Source organism: Gadus morhua, chromosome 8, assembly GCF_902167405.1.
Source record: "Gadus morhua chromosome 8, gadMor3.0, whole genome shotgun sequence".
Lineage (NCBI taxonomy): Eukaryota > Metazoa > Chordata > Actinopteri > Gadiformes > Gadidae > Gadus > Gadus morhua.
The window spans coordinates 21,204,293-21,224,047 of NC_044055.1; the positions used below are offsets into that span (position 1 = coordinate 21,204,293).

At 45.7% G+C, this 19,755-nt stretch overlaps 1 protein-coding gene across 1 annotated transcript in view; it reads left to right on the plus strand.

Moving 5' to 3' along the window:
• Positions 1 to 19,755, plus strand: part of LOC115548989 (lysine-specific demethylase 4A) — a 44,035-nt gene that overhangs the window by 12,879 nt on the left and 11,401 nt on the right. Inside the window, exons 9-17 of the mRNA XM_030363950.1 lie at positions 2,499 to 2,710; positions 4,648 to 4,823; positions 5,450 to 6,015; positions 10,370 to 10,499; positions 10,638 to 10,813; positions 11,259 to 11,475; positions 12,308 to 12,387; positions 14,937 to 14,992; positions 16,864 to 16,972. Of these exons, the coding sequence (XP_030219810.1) occupies positions 2,499 to 2,710; positions 4,648 to 4,823; positions 5,450 to 6,015; positions 10,370 to 10,499; positions 10,638 to 10,813; positions 11,259 to 11,475; positions 12,308 to 12,387; positions 14,937 to 14,992; positions 16,864 to 16,972 (1,722 nt within the window). The remainder of the gene's footprint in view (positions 1 to 2,498; positions 2,711 to 4,647; positions 4,824 to 5,449; positions 6,016 to 10,369; positions 10,500 to 10,637; positions 10,814 to 11,258; positions 11,476 to 12,307; positions 12,388 to 14,936; positions 14,993 to 16,863; positions 16,973 to 19,755) is intronic.

Genomic DNA, 19,755 nt, shown 5'->3' on the forward strand with positions numbered 1-19,755 from the left:
CACGCGATTGGTTGGTTAGATTGGTGGCATGGAGAGCAAATTAAAATGATTCCCGCTTAAATACGAACGTTCTAGATGTAGCCTATAAATACTCCCGCTTATCATCACTTGATATCCAAACCACTACGGCGTTTCTATCTCTGAAATGAAAAGGGGTGGGTTCGTACAACACCGGGTGCCCAGTTACAGCCGCGATTAATACTTCAGCCGACATTTTGTTCAGTGAGTGAATAAAGGTAGGTAGGAACCAAAGTGCCTGCCGATGTTCCCTGGGATCCACGCAAGCGAAGAGCGTCTACATTCCGATTGGCTGTCAGTGTTTGGCCGCTGAAGCGAATAATAGTCATTTGCATAAAGTTAAAAAGTTTTCAACTTCTTTTTGACGCTCTGGTCGCTCAACTTTGGCCGCTGGTAGCGTTGGTCGCTTTGGTCGCTTTGGTCGCTCTTGCCCATAGAAAGTGAATGACTTCCGGCGATTTGGTCGCTCAATTCGCTTCTGGTGTGGACGGACAGTTAGGCTTACTTTTTTCTTGTGACTCAGTCACAAGACACAATACAAGATAAAGTAAATAAAGATAAGTAAAAATATGTAAATCAGTGTAAAATGTATCAGCATAAATCACAACACAATAAATAATAACTAAAATAAAGGCAGTAATAATAAGGGAAGCTAAAACAGTGGTAATAAGTAAAAGAGGTGTAGTAAAGTGTTCAACTGGTAGTGGTATCAGCCACGGTTGATTCTAGTGCAAAAATGATGTGCAAATTACAGAAAAATGTGTATTTAAATACGTTTTGTAGTAGTATAGTTAAGCAATAGATCATGACAGGCTGTGGTATGTGCTCATTATACCACTGTTAAGGGGCGTTGTCCGGCATCGACGCGCAGCGGTCGCTATGCAACACACTTTAGCGTCCCTCCGAGAGAAGGCTCGGCTAGAGCGGTTCTCCGGCAATTTATCCTATGGAGCAGTTCACTCGCCGTGTGCCTAAGCTTTCGTTAGTCCCTCCATCGCCTTGCTCACTCCCGGAGTAACAATATTTACACCCTCTCCATCATTCAACATATGTTTTACTTTGTAACTGTTTCTACTTGCAGGCGCGGAGTGATATGCAAACTTTCACAAGCGTCATGGCAGTTATGTATACGCTCATTATACAACAGTTGGGAACCAATCAGATCGCTGGATTTAAGCCACCCGTTGTATAATACTAATTAATAGTTGGAATGTTGCATCTGAAATATAGCATGGCTACAATATGACTACTCCACTGCAGAAGGTCCCGCCCCGCTCTGGGTTGTGACTGTCCCAGGTCAATCCCGTTGCTTGGCCTGAGCTTGAGGTTCTGTATCAGACTCGGGCTCAAACAATTAGAGCTAGACCGAAGCCATCGATACCCTCAGTGTGTACAGCTGCTTGTGGTTTTGCAGAAATTAATAATGTCATATTTAAAAGTCGTAGTTTTAACTTTAAGGCAGTTAAAAAAAAAAAAGCATACAACTCCTTTTTCACTTTATTAATTATATGAAAGATGCGTTCTGTAAGAATCACACAGTTGTGTACTCTGTGCTTATGGCGAACAACACACTCTTAGTTAGTTTTATATGGCTATATTGTACAATGTTAGTCAAAACTGGTAGGCCTATTCTAATTTATATATAGGAAAAAACTATTACGAGAACTCCACTCGTATATGGGGATGTGCGTCCGACAGCAGCTCTCCAACAAATTGGGACCATTTCACCCATAGGGGGGCGCTATGATCGTGGTCAAAGATAAACGCCCAAATTGAGGAAAATCAGTTGGCACAGATTGAGGAAAGAATTCAGACACTTTTTTATATGATATAATGTTGTCTTGATAGATTTCTCTGTACAGTGAACATTTTGGGAAAACTTCAAAATGTTCTTTTTGATGTCCACTGGAGTTCATTACACACAATTTGATAATCAAAATATGGTAATTAGTTAACATTATTTGATCAATAACAAGTATGCATCAGAAGTTGCAAAGAACTGGTAACTTGCCATGCAAATAGAGGACCCCGCCCAGTGTCGATAGCTCATTCGATCACGTCACAAGGGCCAATTACAGTAATTGCTCACGTATGTGTGTTTTTTGGGAGAATAAAAAAGACCCAGTGCGGTAGAACAAAGATCCGCCCGCCCCTGTTGACGGAATAGTTGCTGAATAATGACATGCTCAGTGAATCGCGGTCGCTTGGATCGGCGGTGCGTGTGCTGTGCACACCTTTTTGTAACTTCTAGTCGTAGTTAGATTTATATTTTAGCCAGTCTTCAAATAAGATTGATATATTTTGTCCTGCTTGTGGACCATGCCCTCTTGGGCCTTTCATACCTCATCTCTTTTACCCCTTGTAGTAGGGGGGCCTGCGACTCTTTATCGAGCACTGAGGACAGCTTGCAGCCTTTTAACTGCCGCCCCCCCCGGGGTGCATCCGTATAAATAGCGTGTTCTGTTTTTGTTTTTCTCCAGTGCACATGCCGCAAAGACATGGTGAAGATCTCCATGGACGTGTTTGTGAAGAAGTTCCAGCCGGAACGCTACGAGCGGTGGCTGGCGGGGCGGGACAACGCGCCCATCGACCACTCACGGCCAACCCCTGAGGCCCGGGAGTTCCTGGGGGAGGGGTTCGATGACGTCATCAGCTCCCAGGAGTGCTGTGCCGAAGAAGGGGAGAGAAAGAGGTGCGGCACTATCGGAGGATAAACAAACACTTAACAAACAGCCGGTTCTGTTCGCTTGGGAGTATGGAGAACCATTGCTAGAGTAACAATGTTTTTCCATTTGATTATTATTGAAGTCGACCTGTAAGCCATCGTCATCAAAACCACAGCATTATAGTCATGCTGTGGTTTTGTTAACCTTGGCTTACAGTATATTTACAACATTAACTTCATATGCAGTGTTGGGGTGTAACGGAATACATGTACCGGCGTTATGTATTCAGAATACAAATTATAGCTAACTGTATTCCGTTACAATTACAGTTTAAATAGTTGGTATTTAGAGTACAGTTACATTGTTGAAATCAATGGATTACATGACGATACTTCTGTTTCAGCAGTTTATTTGTGCTTTCACACAGCATTTAGTGCGCACTAAACAAGTTTGTTCCCCTTGGTTCGGTGCGTTGGTGTGAATGCAAACACCTCACTTCGATGTGAACCAAATCAGCCGACCGAGACCTCCCTGAACAGCTGGTCTCGGTTCGCTTCCAAACGAACCCTGGTACGGTTCGCTTGAGATGTGAAAGCGAACACACCTAGGTCCGATCCAGGTCTACAAAGCATATGCCTCTTTGGACGTAACAGGCACCCGCTTAGCCGCACACATTATGGGAATTATTGTTTGATTAGTGGTAACTCCAAGACTAGCAGCAAATTGTCCGACCGTCTGGGAATTTGGACAGACACCCACATAAAACGTATGCTGGAAAACACGCATAAAAATGCAGATGCATTTAACACATTCAGCACCAGGATGAGGGAGAAGGAGTTCGACTGGTCCCCTACCGCCCCAGACCTTTTAGTCCTCTCTGTCTGTCTGTCTGTCTGTCTGTCTGCGATTTTATAGGCAACACCTATGCACTTAGCTCAGTGAAAAAAATGTTAGATGTAATGGCAAATATCTTTCGCATGAACATACCCTTATAGTCTTTGTTCCACTACAGCAAATTATATAAAATAGTTCATTTTCAGGGAGAATTGGGCCTAACACATTCAGCCAGTTTGAACAGAAGAACAGGCCTGTTTAGTAAGCAGGATTTAATGCCGCATTCCTACACTTATAAAATGCAATTCAATGTGGAAGTAATCCAAGTATTCAGAATACAATACTCAGATTGAGTGATGAAATGGAATACGTTACATCTTACATTTTTTGGCATGTATTCTGTAACTGGAAAGTAACCTTCCCAACACTGTTCATATGTTTCATATTTATTTATTTTGTATTTCCTCGTACCATCTTCATTCTTAACTGAATAAATATACATGTGCTGTAAATCGATAACAGTGAAGTTATTAATTGATCACAATTTGCTGTGTTCAAAAACGATTAATCACTTTTTTTCCTCTTCAAGAGCAAGGAAACCACAAACCTCTTTTTCACTCGTCAACATAGTAATCTATGCCATTCTATCACAGTTACTGGAACAAGTCCCCAATTTCATTAAGATAGCGGTAAAATCCTATGTTTTTGTCAGTTTCTCCAAAACACAACGTGACCGTTCCATTCTGCTGAGCACAAAGGTGGCGTCTTTTTCGGGGCGTCGGTTTACCTTTTCTCAGGTAGTCTGACGTCACGTCCAAACGTGGTTTGTGTGGACGTCACGTCCAGACGTGGTTTGTGTGGACGTCGCGTCCAGACGTGGTTTGTGTGGACGTCGCGTCCAAACGTGGTTTGTGTGGACGTCGCGTCCAAACGTGGTTTGTGTGGACGTGTGGATTACGTCTGTGCATTATCAACATTTAAAAAGGGCATTGACATGCTCCAAAGCACTATTCACCTCAACAGATGGCCACAGAAAAGTGCATTTAAATGGAACATATGCTCAGCAACAGTACTTCTCTACATCTCTGTGTGCGCCAACTCCTGTATGACTGCTATGCTGAATCCCCAGCCCCACACAGAGGATCGAGACCAAGAGACACCGCGTCTGCCTGGAGCTGCCCGACAACGTCATCCCCCAAGAGGAGGAGGAGGAGGAGGAGGATGAGGATGACCAGTACGGGAAGCGGCCCAGGCTGAGCCTCCTGCCTCCACGCTATGCATCACCAGACTGCAAAAGACATAAAGGTGAAGGCCAATGTCTCTGATCGACTAATCTGCTGTCCAGCGGTCCTGCTATGTTATAGCAGAACTTCTGGTGGGAGAGACTCACCTGTTCAGAGTTCACCTAGACTCTGCATAGCATCCCCCTCCCATCCCTCCTACTTATTGTATGTTCTTGGCACTTTATGTACGTCGTACTTAGTTGTAGTACTTAGTTGTGCAGCCTCTTATCCTAGCTATCTTTTATTTATACAGGGAATGGGTTAACCTAGCGATTGTTGGTGCTTTGCACTTGATTCTAGGAACATCCTTACTGTGCCAACGGCCATATATTGTTTATCCTTCTAATAAATGTACGCATTGTAAGTCGCTTTGGATAAAAGCGTCTGCTACATGCCCTAAATGTAAATGAGACGTGCGGGGGGGGGGGGGGGGGGGGGGGAAGTAGGGAAACGATAAAACTAATCAGTGTGAGTGGATGGAACTTTCTGCAGTAGATTTGTGTATGAGCATTCTACAGGGACCAGTTTGCTACTGCTTTAGATTGATAATCTGAAACCAAGTTTGTGACAGTACTTATCCTAACTTTAATTGAATGTGTTTGATCAGCGTTAGTGTTTTGTATTCACTTCAGTCCTTCTCCTCCCCAGGCCCGCCGAGGCTGGTGGTCACACCCACCAAGCTGACGCTGATCGACCCGTTCCGCCGGGACGCCGCACGGCCCCCTCACTACACCAAGACCCGGGCGCCCGCCATCTCCTCCCAGGCCGGCCACCACAAGGGCTATCTGGACTCTGCCAGCGAAGCGGCGGCGCCACAGCCGCCTCACCGCAAGATGGGCGTGGCCAGTCTGCTCTTCCATAAGACTTTGAGCACCAAAGACGCGCTGCAGGTGCACGGCTGCTCTCTGGAGCAGCAGCCGCCGCTGCCCCCGCAGCCAGCCCACATGCAGATCCAGGTGCACAGCTACGCCAAAGAGCACAAACCCCGCCACTTCCAGGGCAAGGTGCAAACGCCGGGCCAAAGCCCACCCGCAGAGGGTCGGGCGTCCAGGCTGGAGGAAGTCAAGGAGGAGCCAGAGGAGGAGCCAGAGCCGGAGCCCCGGGTCCAGGTCCTCGAAGTGGAGCAGACGCCGGAGGTGCAGCCGGAGGAGTCCACGTCAAGGGAGGAGATGAGGGGGCCGGAGGACGAGGACTGCAAGCTCAGCAAGCGCAAGGTCTGTGGTGTCCGTATTCCTGACTGGTGGTGCTTACTATCCATGGTCAAAGAAGTATTTTTAACCAATTAGAAAAAGGGAACTTGACAGTTCCTAGTTTGTGACCCCGAATGAGTTAAAGGTTGGGTATGGGATTTGCGAAACGCCAGCAGATTTTGAAAATGCACAACCCAAATGGTCCTACCCCCTCTCCTTCAAGTTGACTTTGACTCCACCCATTCCAAGTACATGGACGCGCAATCAAGCACGAGCGCCAACACGGATGCGCGAGTTTAGGGTCGTCTTCTAGTGCTAGGTCCAAATGTGAATTAGCTAGTTAGCTAGCTCCAGCAGCTACCGCAGGATAACAACGAACAGAAGCTTGCTCTGGGTCACGAGCTTTGAGTACGTGCACGAAGGGGTCACGCGCGGGGAGCACGGGAGGGGGAGTGCAGTACGACCGTTTTATTGACGTACTTACTGTCCAATGCCACTCGGTGGTTCTGGAAATCATTGGCTTGAGATTTTCGAGCCCTGCCCGTTCCACAGATGATTGACTTGTTTAATTTTCATGTCAGTAGGCTACTTCTAACTCAGTGGCTGTAAGTGGGTTATGATAAGGATTTCAAGTAATTTTGCAAAACTGGCCAAATAAGAGAATCCCATACCCAACCTTTAAGTGTGCTGCAGTACATTTTTACATAAATTGGTTGCATGAAAAGGGAATTTGGATGCATGGTGATAATGATTTAAAAGGATTTGTAAAAATATGTATGAGCTCAAATATATCTTGTCTTTCACTTTCAAAAGAGATGCAATAATCCTTAATCATATACAGCGGCTGAACCAGTCCGATAGGGGTTTCTGACGCGTTGTGTTGTGTGCAGCAATGTGGTTATGCTACAGGGCGGCTGCTGTCAAATCCATTACCTAATCTGAAAGATCACGTTCTGCATGAATACCATGACCTTTCTCCTGCCACATAGAGCAGGGATGGGCAACTGGCGGCCCGCGGGCCACATACGGCCCGCATCCTCACTCAGTCAGGCCCGCACATAATTTTTATTTAATAAAAAGAGTTAAAAAGAAAAATAAGAAAGAAGAAAAGCAAACCCATGTGTCTAGTTTGCTTAGAAACAATATCAGTCATGAAAGATTTCCACTGAAGTCGCCACTACAACTACTACAACTGCCCTGAAGTGAATATTGTGCTTGTTGGGTTTGAGTTCATTGAGTTGTTGCACTTAATGTTTTTTTAAATCATTGAATGCAGTGATGTTGCTAGGTACGCGTCCTGCGTCCCTGACGCATTAAAATCTGAAAGGACGCACTAAACTCACAATCCATGCGTCCCGGGGACGCATCTAATTTTCCCCATGAAAAACGATACATTGTGAACATTAAACAACTCGTGTTTAATCACAGTAACTGGCCAAAGAAACCTTCTTGTGAGCAGATCGGACAAGCGCTGTTTCAACCCTCTGCGCATCTACTTGGCGCAGACGTGATCCCCTGTACAAAGTATCGCGACATGCTAATTTAGCCGCTACCAAAACAACTAGCTCGTCACCGCTGATTTCATTTCAACAATTAAAAATACGAACTTCATAGTAAATAAACCCACGTTTCCACTGCTCGATGCTGTGCTCATTCGTGTCGAATGAGCAAATCAAACAGGATTTTTTTGCAATCCTTCTGATTGAATATATGTACATTTATGACAAAATCGTGAGGACTAGGCTTGTGACACACACACACACACACAAACGTGGCGCTCGCGCGGTAATAGCTCATTGGCGCCACCTAGTGATCATTATGTGTAAATGCACAGCCTCTCATTAAAATGACTTAGGGGTCATTTGACCCCTCTTGCGGCGCTAGGAGTAAGTAAAAATGGCCCAGCGTTTCTAGTGTTAAACATGAACGGTTGAGTACTCCAGCTCTAACCATAGCATACCACCATCAAGGAGTTTAACACTATTAATTTAATTTAAGAAATAGAATAATAATAAAAAAGAAACACATTTTTTAAACTGGGGAGTCGACTCGGGACCCATTGAATTTCTCAGGGACCCATCCAACTCGCCACCTGTGGGTCCCGGGGACTCACTACATTGAAAACCTATCAACATCACTGGAATGATGATGTATGTGAGCCCTTTGCACTGATCAAAATACTAACCAATAGGGCTGTAACGATACACCAACTCACGATTCGGTCACGAAGCATTTTATTTCAACAACACTTGTATAACAATTAACTTAATGTAACATTTAATAAAAAATAATTTGGAGCACTGAACAGATTTGAACAGAAAGAATACTATTAAAGTGTAGCTAAATTAATAAATAAATAACCAAAGATTGCAGTTGGAGGATGCTTGCAGGTAGGCAAAAACCCTCAACTAGTTTGGTATCCTATTAGCTCATCTTATTAGGCTATGTAGCTTAAATAATGACATAATCAGGCCGTATAGAATGAAACATGTTTAATAGTCTAACTTTCAATAGATGGGAAAAAACATGAACGTCTAACATGAACGTCGCAATAACGAGGCATTGTGTTACGAGTAGCGTATGTGTGTGAGCGAGAATGGCAGTGTGTGTGAGTGACGTCTGCAAGTGAGTGGTCGAGCGAGGAGAGCGAGCGGTAGCATGTGTGTCTAGGGAAGAAGCGAACGAGTCCGGTAGACTAAAGTACCCATCCTGTCAATAATCGGTGGCCGCTTCATTCCGACCTATAAGCAGACCAACTGCCGGTAAAATCGCACAAAACAAGGGTTGGGGTCATTTTTTTCGCGCTTGGCCCACTCTGGGTAATGTCGTTCATATCGCATATGAGGACTTTGACGGCTGTGGAGAAATGCAATCCTCCGTAGCCACGGAGAGCTGTCATCACAGAGAGGGCATCTCGTTGCATACTTACGGCATCGATAAGAGGGGGCGGTATCAGCAGACTATTCTTTAGACAAATTATTAGCAAATTATTAAAAATATCGCGCTTCTGCCTGCTCACACCGCGAGACAGGTTCGTGGCTTTGAGTGATTTCGGTTTCGATACGCGTATCATTACAGCCCTACTAACCAATCATGTGGCTGTTTGAGCATGGAAAATATTAAATGAATGTATGTTGGTTCAATCAACATACCATACAAAGGTTATGAATCTGGAAGATTTTGTAGGTAGTGGGCATCCCCAAAATGCACCAGAATACAGGAAATCATATCCAACAAATTCAAAAATGTGTCTCAGTTTACGTCTAGTTGAAGTGCACAGTCACATGACCCTCTGATGGTGATGATGAAGAATTGTGGCCCTCTTTATCATGAAAGTTGCCCATCCCTGACATAGAGCTACACTCAGAACACCTGCAAAACCAGGACCACTTGGCCACCCGCGTCCCCTCGCTCTGCACTCTCCATTTGACTCCTAATGGGCTTCCTCACTTCCCAGGGGCTTTCTATGCTCATGTTCAGGCTAGCCATAACATCCTCACTGGGTCTTTGTAATGGTAAATGGACTGCATTTTTACAGCACTTTACTAAGTGTAGACATTTTCCTGTTGAACTCCCTAGAGCAGGGGTCTCAAACTCAACTTACCTGGGGGCCGCTGTAGGTAGAATCTGGGTCAGGCTGGGCCACATCAAGTATCCCACAAAAAAAGTAGCACAACTGACCCAATCTAAGTTAATGATCGGGCTATAATGAGATCACGTTGGCTATGTAATCGCTGACAACATTTCATATTGGTTGGTGGGACATTTTAGCGTTCTTTGGCTTTTGTCGGGACTCAGGACACAGAACTCCAAATTGGGACACCTGTTAACCCTATCACAAGTGATAAAAAAGCGTGGCAAGCAACTCAGCAAAAATGTGCGATTGACAACAACGTGCGGGCCCCACTAACACTAAACTTTGTCAAGTAAGGGGCCACAAAATATCATCCCGTGGGCCTCAATTGGCCCCCGGGCCTCGAGTTTGAGACCCCTGCCCTAGAGCGGCCACATGTCCCTCCTTGTAATCCTGCTGATTATCTCCCCCTGTTTTGTTATGTGTGCGAAGAGAAGTACACGCATACGTTTGGCTTCCAGTGGATGGATAATGGAGAGAGGGCCTCTAGTAGCCAGAACACATGGGGGGAGTCTTGTGGACTCAAAGATTATTTTATAGTGAAGGATCTCGAGGATAAATTGTAAGGCGAGAACGAGCGGCCTGAGTTGTAACATTTTCTTGCACAAGCTCCCGTGTGGGGACTAGAACAGAATGCTACGAGTCTGTTTTTACTTATCCTTCTACGCATTTGTTGACTGGTTGTGCAATTCAAGCAACATTGCTCAATGTTATATCCTTGCTCTACTTCTCTATGGCCACCAGGGGTCAGATGAATCCTACTGCAAGACCGTAGCAACCAAACAACAACGGCAGCATCAGCAACAGAGGAAGGAAGTGCTCCATACACTGCCCAGACACCATCCCTTACTCAGAGAGATCCCCCTTGATGAAGGTAGGCTACCGCACGTCTACCATGTGAAATGTGTTGTCACACGAAATGAAGTCACAAAAAAATAGATACTAAATATTAATGATTCTTTTCACACCTGCCATGCTCTCCCTCTCTTTGCTCCGCCCTCTCTGCCTGAAGACCTATCGGTGGAGGATGAGTTTGAGCGGGAGGAGAAGGACGAGTGGGCCCGGCCCCTGAGCCAGCTGTGGCAGAGCGGACCCTACAACCTCGAAGTGGAGCGGGAGTACAACCGGCGCATGGGCCGCCAAGCCCCCTACTGCTCCATCTGCCTGCTGTTCCACACACACCACCAGGTGGCGACCCCGCACAGCGCTATTATAGAATAGGCTTTAAGGCAACCACACACCGGACCAACTTCGTCGGTCGATTTGCGTCGGTAAATGAAGTCAGGCTATTTAATCTGGCCGACTCGAACACCGACATGGGCGGTACACACCTACAGGATGGCCGATTTCAGCGACCACACCAAATAGACTCATGTCACCGACGCCGATTTTCTCGCCGACGCCGATTTTCGGTTCGGTGTGGGCTTGCCTTTATGTGAACTGCTCAGTAAATGATGGGGCTTGTACTTCTTATTTATTGGGAGCCGTGGAAGTACGTTTCTTTTTTTATTTCAATAAGCATCTCATAGGACCTCACAATTAAAACGTAATCCTTAAAACAAATGATTCAAATGTTATTTTGCCGAATTCCCGTCCAAGTATGTTTCCACAAACTCCTCCTCTCGGTCCGCAGTTGGAGTCCAACGGAGAGGATTTGGCTCTTGCCCCGGGGTCCCGGCGGAAAGGGAGACAGTGTTCCAAGCCCATCATCCCCGAGGTGTGCTTCAACACCAACTCCAGCAAGAGCAACGAGAGCCAGCCCCAGGGCCAGCTGTCCAACCCCCACATCTCCCTGGACGGGGCCAGCCGACTGGTGACCTGCTCCCAGTGCTGTGTCCGGGTCCACGCCAGTAAGAGAGAGACACTCGCACACACACACACACACACCAGAGAGACTTAAGGTGCATCCGCTTCAGCCACACACAATCAGCCGCAGCATTAAACATTCAGGCTTTTTGGACCGCAATGCAAATCTATTGGTCGGCTTGCTATGGGATGTCACGCCGGTTGGCCCCTCCTCCCCTGAAATTGCCACGCCGCTTTCTTCATTGGAAAACTATTGAGTGTCCGGCCTTGTCTCGAGTAATTGCGCCATTACAAGTAAGCATACAAGCAAAGTTGGAGACACAGAAACAAAATGACAAGCACTGCATATTTGTAACAAACCAACTGGACGGAGTGTGGAGTAGTGACCAGCCAGCCTGTGCATGTCAATGAGGGCACTTATAGTTTGCTTGCTTTGGTCTGATACAGAACATCCCCCCAGGTCTGGGCGTCCCCATGCTCGCCCGTCCTCCCCCTGACCCGTGGGCAGGCCTGTTGGAGCGCTCCACTTGACTCCTTCAGTTTAGTGCCCACCCTGGTTTGGAGTGGCGCCGAGCGCAGCCATTAGCTGTTTAGCCGGGTTATTGATTTCCTTTGTGCTGTGCCCTCCAGCGAGTCGCCCGGTCAGACATTCTGCCCTCATCACACACGGGCCCATCGGAGCATCGGTTACCCATCATGTGCACAAGTGGGAATCCATTATGGATCAGCCAGCCGGGATCCCACTGACGTTTCATTTGCATGTTTGGTTGAACAAGAATAAAGCGTTATTTCCCACTCGTGCTGGGAGGACAGCCAACGGTCTGAGCGGAGCACCGTGACTCACAAGCTCCTTCCTGTTCCCCGTGTGTTCCCCAGGTTGTTACGGCGTCTCGGAGGAGGAGATGGAGCTCGACCACTGGCTGTGTGCGCGCTGCGAGGCCGGCGCCACCACGGAGGTGAGTTCCTCAACAGGAAGCTGGCCTCACACAAGGCAGATGGTGGATTCATGTCTGACAGCAGACGGCTGAGGAGCTCACACCTGGGTGAACCCTGCATTACAGATCTTCATATCTCTTTGGACTGATCATGTGGTCGGCTGTGGGGATCTGCAAGCCTGTGATTGACCGACACAAACTTGGCCGGCAGTAGTAAAGTGGTAAATAGTTGTTGTTTTTTAAGCTTCATCAGCTCATACAAATTCGGTAGAATTTGTCGAAGCGATATCGAAACAGTAACCGCACGTCTTTGCCTTACAGTTTCTGGCTTAGGCTCAGTACAAGCCTCCCTCGGCCTAAGAAGTGTGGGGGGGGGAGGGGGTGCTACTCTCACTTTAAGGCAAAGAATAAATTGTGTTGAAATAGTTTTGCTCTTAAGCAAACAGAAAGTGCGGCCCGGCTTCTCCCCCCGTTGTGCCGGCGCTCGGCCCACCGGCCTCCCAGCAGCACTCTGCCCCAGGCTTCACTGGGGTGAGACCCATCACAGCGCCCAGAAATGTGAGGCGGCGGCCCTCGCACAGCTGTTCTACCATCTGAAGTTTCGTTCTCCTTAGAGGCCATGAATAATCAAGAATGAGTTTCGTTCCAATGACATTTCCTTCCTGTTCCACTAAATCTTTGAGTCTTACACCGGCTTGTTGTGGGGGCATGACGAAAGGCGTTGTAAGCCTGATGACTAACACTGTTCTATTATGTTATACTTATGAGTCTTTATGTTGTCATAACGCTCCTCCTTCCAAGGGGCTGGGTTCTCTGTCTGCTGAAGACAGAAGGTTAGCTTTGTGTGACTTTGTGAGCTGCTAACTAGGGTTGCCACCGGTATTACCGGTGTTGAGGCCAACACCGATTACTCGGCACACCGGCAACACAGTTTTTTTCAGTTGCTGCACGGATGTTCATTTAATATTATAATTATAATTGAGAAAGTAAAAATGTGTAAAATAGGCCACACTTCTGCACGGAAGATCATAGACACTCACCAAGCATTCTAATCATGACAGTTTGCGGCTGAGAGATCTAAGGCGCTGCCATGCGTTCACACCAAAAGACACGCATGTCTTTACCTGTCGTGGAAGAGGGAGAGACGTCGGAGAACCCGACGCAGTCTATTCATAATATTGTTATGAACACGGAAGAGGCAGTGAATGAAGTATCGATTAGACAGCGATTTATTAGAAGCTTCCCGCGCTACGGCCACCCGGAGGCGCACAGAGCTTTTGGCCGTGATATTAAGTATACAATTAAATTAAATACTATTATATATAGAACGTTATAAGACGCTGTCACCGAAAATTGGCGCGCTGCCAGAAGCCGTCACCGAGTGTGAGAGGAGTGTTCAGGAGAAGATGGCGGTTGACCTAGTTTCAAAGTTGATACCGTTTATACTCGGTAATACCGGTGATGACACTAGTGTATTACTCGGTGTGAAAATGTCCACACCGCGGCAACCCTACTGCTAACCCATAATAAGGTTTATTTTGGTTTCAAACTAGTCTTCAATGTTCTTCAACATAGTAATAAATGCTATTGTGTCACTGTTACAAAAATAATAGTAACAATCATCAGAAAATAACGGGTGTCTAGGATCAGATGCCTATTTTTTGTCATCTTGTACTCTGAACTCAAGTCACGTTCTTTTTGTGATGTCAAAGGGTCTTTTCTGAGGAATATTAAATAGCTCATCATACTGCTCGTTATAACGCACATTGAACAAGGTGAACCCCTTGTACACCAATAAAGTATAGAGTGCTTGCCTGGGACTGAGCCATGGCTGTGATAACCCGCAGTCCCGCCTTCTTCCTCCAACTCGCAGCCATTTCAGGGTGTTTGAGACCGGTGAGACAGGAAAGTGGGTTTGGGAAGAGAGGTGTTGACCTGTAGCCCAGGTGGGATGGGCCCTGGGTCGCTGCATGGAGCCTTTGGCCCCGGGGTCTCCCAAGCTGGGATCTACCTGACAGAATCTAAACAAAACAACCGGCATGGCCAACTCGACACAGGACTAAAAGCTATAATTGGAACAAGTTTGATATACGTGTGGCTAAATATATATTTTTATATATTTAGCCCTGATTTATTCACAAGCTCGTGATTTTAGTCGAAGACATCCACACACACTCTCTTTCTCTCTCACTCACTCTGACACACACACATTTACACACTTACACTCACATTCACACGCAAACAACAATAACAACGTATAATCCCCAGGCACTACACACACGGCACAATCGATTTACAACCAGCAATAACACGGCGAAGCAGTTGTTAAAATCCTCCCCTTGGATGATGTTTCCCTTTTTTCTTTTTTCAAGCAATAGCAGGGTGCTGGCTGGCACCAGTAAGTGCTACAGGCTTAGCGTGGCCAGGTGTCCCATTTTCCAACCCGTCTACTTTCGTTCACCTGACGCGGATTGTGGTACCTAGGCGTGGCCCCACGGTAACAGCAGGACGTGTACTCCCAATAGCTTGACCAGATTGTAATCTGTTTCATTTCTTTCTCGTCCCCGCAGGATTGCTGTCTGTGTTCCTTGAGGGGGGGTGCTCTACAAAGGGCCAACAACAACAAGTAGGTGTTGGTGCAGCAACGTGTTGTTTGAGGATTCACTCGTCTTTCACACTGTCCGGCAGAGGAACAATGCTGCTGGCATACGACCAGCTCTGGGGCTGGAACTTAATGTCCTAACAACATGAAGGATGTAACACTTAATTAGGATTTACATTTTTTTTTTTTGAGACAGAGCTACATACAGGCTCATTACAGTGATGGCGTCTTTAGCTCAACAGGTCACCTCGCTAACTGTAATGTGTTCAATCTGTTGAATTTCCAAAATCGTTCTTAAAGAAGTCCATCTGAATAAGATGCTATTGAGATAAGATGCTTTTTTTTTGCATACACCCCCACAGCAGCTCTATGCTGCTTTACATATTCCGTTTTCATGGCAGAACATCTCACGTCATGCAGACAGAAATTAGCAAAATCTCTACCCTTTTTCATAAATCGACCACGAGAAATAATTCTTTTTTTTTTTACATTGACAATCTTCAATATGGCTGATCAAAGAACTTTTCAATCTTCAGTGTTTCCCCTAGGATGGAGTTGCAGCAGCGGAGGTGAAATGTTATGTTTTTTGCGCGCAATTTTTTTTTGTGTGCTCGCAAAGCGCACCCTGCCAGGAGGTTTCTATGTGTCTACTGGCAACATACATACAGTACATTTGTGCACATTAATGAGCAGGGGAAATAAGGAGAGATTGAACATATTACAAGTATGATCTTTAAAAACGTTACATTTATGTAACAAAAAATATTTATATCAACAACCACCCTATACATTAAAATCATAATCATAACCCCTAACCCCTCTCCCCATCACAAAGGTTGTAGTAGGAGCTTAAATAGGCCATGCCTCTATTGAAGAAGTTTTGGGGCTCTAGAGTCAATAATGGCGACACTACTGAAAATGTTGCTAAGAAAAATGTATATTGACATTTTTGCTAAAAAGAAATTTCTTAGAAATAACTCAGCAGCAGTGGTCATATTTCAGGCGTACCGCCGCTGCTAGGTGCATATAGGGGAAACACTGATCTTCTTTCAAACTCGACTTTAGACATAACAGAACACTCCCCTCTGGCTTTTTGTCCTCACTTTGACAAGTTATGAGGATTGTGTCCATCAGTCAGATGTCCTGGTAGCTCTGATCACAAACATTGGTATGTATACACTACCATTCAAAAGTATGAGGTCACTTAGAAATGTCATTATTTTTTGAAGAAACGTAGAACTCCGACTGCTGCCCGGGCCAGACACTAACCAGTTAGTGAACAAACCTATTTTATACAGCCTCAACAACAATGCATGAATGGCTATTTAAGTATATATCCTGCTCCTAAATGTTGCCAACATACACATCAACATATTAATGTATTTTCAAGCACTCTTTTGCTTGAATACATGTTTGCACACTTCATAAACATATTACAGTATAAAGTTGCTGTACACCCTGGTGTGTCTCCAACCTGACTGTATCTCACAAGCACTAATACAGTAAGTCTAAGTACAGAATGGATTTTATTCATTCAGACCTGCGCACATAATAAATATGCTTTTTGCAGCCACAAGCCGGAACCACATCCCGTGGTGTCCTCTGGTATGTGGGAAAGAAAGCCATCAGTGCTAATCACAGGAAATGCCACAAGAATGGAATATGTATATATTTCCCGGCCTTTCAATTACAGCATAATGCTGTAATGCTCTCATGGCATCCTGTCTGGTCATGGCATTCTGTCTCCTGCCAGCTCGCAAACGTGTGTGTGTGTGTGTGTGTGTGTGTGTGTGTGTGTGTGTGTGTGTGTGTGTGTGTGTGTGTGTGTGTGTGTGTGTGTGTGTGTGTGTGTGTGTGTGTGTGTGTGTGTGTGTGTGTGTGTGTGTCCGAGCTAGGTGGGTGCACGTCTTGTGTGCCATCACGGTGCTGGAGGCGCGCTTCGTCTCCCTCACGGCGCGCAGACCCATCGACCTCTCGGCCATCCCACTGGCCCGCTTCAACCTGGTAAGACAGCACCTGACTCCCCTCCTTTGTCTAGCGCCGTTCCCTATAGCTGCCATAGGTGAGCTTCAAGCATTGTAAAGAGTGAGCCAAGAAGAGAGCAAGATTTCCATACTCGACGACCACAAAAAGGTCCCCTCCTTGGCCATGTCTCCCGGCCATTGAAAGGTGTTGCATTTCATGGACCTGTGTTTAGCAAACACTGGGTGGATCACGTTAGATTCACATCACGTATTCGTGTACCTGAGCGGTGATGCGTGGCCAGCTTGAGGGCAGTCATTTGGAGAGTGAGATCAGCGCAAGGATCCGGTTTACAGTGGGGGGAAGTCACTGCATGCGGGGGAATGCGCAGGCTGTTGCTGTCTGCTCTGAGGTGTTATTTACAGGGCCACTCGGGGGGCTGACTGAGGAGTTGTTTCTGATTTCTGTTCTGATGGCAAATATTTTAATTTGGGCCCGTCAATGATAAGAAATTTTCGTATTTTTTTATCTAGTTATAATAATTAGATGAGTGCTGCATGCAGCGCTCAACTATTGCTCTTTATAAGTTTTCCTCTTTCTTTCCGTCCTCTTTATTATTTTTCACAAACTTTGGGACGTATCTCCTTCCTCAATTTTTCACCTAGAGACGCAATTCAAATTATAAAATGTTCATAATAGCTTGCATCGCGTGCTTCTTTTCAGATTTGTTAAATATTTTATACTTTTTAGGATATTCTACTTTTGAAATACTAACATAGGAGTCGGCTCTGCCGTCCTCCCACTTCTACTTCTTAAGACATCGCAACTCAATCATTTTTCAACCGTTTACCTTCGTTCAAACCATTTAACAAATCGACCCACATCAATAATATCCAAACGGAATTTCGATATCATTTAAACTTCATTCAGAATCACAGTTTTAGTTTCATACCGGCTTCGTTTTCCGTTAGTCTCATTGATGTACGTTGACGCTGGAGCGTGGGGAGGTTCAGCAGTGTTGCCAGATTGAGCAGTTTTTCCTGCCATATTGAGCTACTTTTGTAGGACGTTCAGGCAGTGTTGCCAGATTGGGCTGTTTTTCCCACTCTATTGGGCTACTTTTAATCACGCACCGGCTCGCTATTCTCTTAAAGACACACACACACACACACACACACACACACACACACACACACACACACACACACCAGCAGTGCAATACATTTTACCTTCCAGGCTACGTTCACATGATGACGGTCCGAACAGAAGACGCAAAAGTGGTGTCGCGTTTTTATTCTGCGTTCAGACAAACGTTTTCGGGAGGAAATCTGCGTGCATACGGTGACGCAGAAGTGTGTGGAATTCGATTGGGTATGCATGCCAGGTGGCTAGGTGGTACTGTGCTACACTATCACACAACACCGCCATGTCTGAGCGCATGCATAGAATCTTCCTTCTTTTCTTACCCGCGCCGCGAAAACCAAAATGATCCTTCTCTGTTCAGTAATACTATCTGTACCTATCCTGTACATTTCGTGGAAAGACTCCTGTAAGTTTATTAGAGCTGCCAGTGCAGCTTGGAAGGTCTGACGCATGGAATTAATCCAACTTGTATGTTTATTTCCCTGTACTGGCGCATGTATGCGACGTAAACGTGTACACGACATGAGCAGATCTGAGCAGAGTTTTGTGTCCTGGCAGTGTAGACGGAAACGCTACTGTGGAGCGTATTCAAGTTTTCCAGTCCGGAGGGTGGTTTCAGACTTTTGCGTTTTTAAGCCCCAAAAACGTGGTCACCGTCTAAACGAGAGGCACTTCCGATAAAATATTTAGTCGTTTTTACCCGTTAGCGTCCTCGTTTAACGGGGCCGCAGATTCTTCTGTTCAGTTCAATTTAAATGTCTGCATTTTTAGCAATGCTTTGTGCTTTTCATTCAGCTGTCACTTTATTTGTTTCCAACCATTTACATTTTCTTAAATGGTGTGCATGTTTACATTGTTTACTCCATTTAGACTTTTGAACTTTTGTTCAAATCCCTTCACTTGATTTAAGCCATTTAACGACTAATATCATCATTAATGGGGGGATTGTTGATTTGTTGAACGAAGGGGATATCCCACCCGGAAATTGCAGCAAGCTTCTAGCAAATTCCATTTGAAGAACTAAAACAAATCGTGCTAACAGGGAATTAGGATAGAACTGCTCTATGCACCATTTACATCATTACACATTAATATCAGAAGTATTGGCCTCGATTACATCGTAGATACTTTTAGAAGACTATATATACGCAATATAGTATTTAACAATTATTCGCCAAACAATTAATATGAATTAATTAATAAACAAATAATTATTTTGGTATATACTACACGTGAATGCTCCAAATATCCCGAGATAGTGAACCAATCAAATTGCACCATCTTAGGAGGTTCACTTGTAGCATATACTATTCTTAGTTATTTCACACGAACTTCCTCCGCTCTTAACCGCCTTCCTCTGGCTTCCACCATGTGGGCAGCTCTCGTAAGCATTGCCCCCACTACACAGATCACGTCAGAGTAAAAGGAAATGCTTTGATCCGTCGTGGCAGTGTCTCGGCGGGTCCCTTCCTTCCAGTGAATTGAGCGGCGCCTCTGGTGTGCTGTGTCTGGCACCGTGGGAACAGGCCTCAGGGATGTCGGTATCTTTTCACCGCCGCCCCCAAGTTGCCCCCGACACCACGTTCAAAAGCTGACCGGGAACCGCCTCCTCTGGATGGGAGAACGCCCTCGGACAATGCTAGGTGGCACACGCACACTGGATCCATTGCCGTCAGTATTGT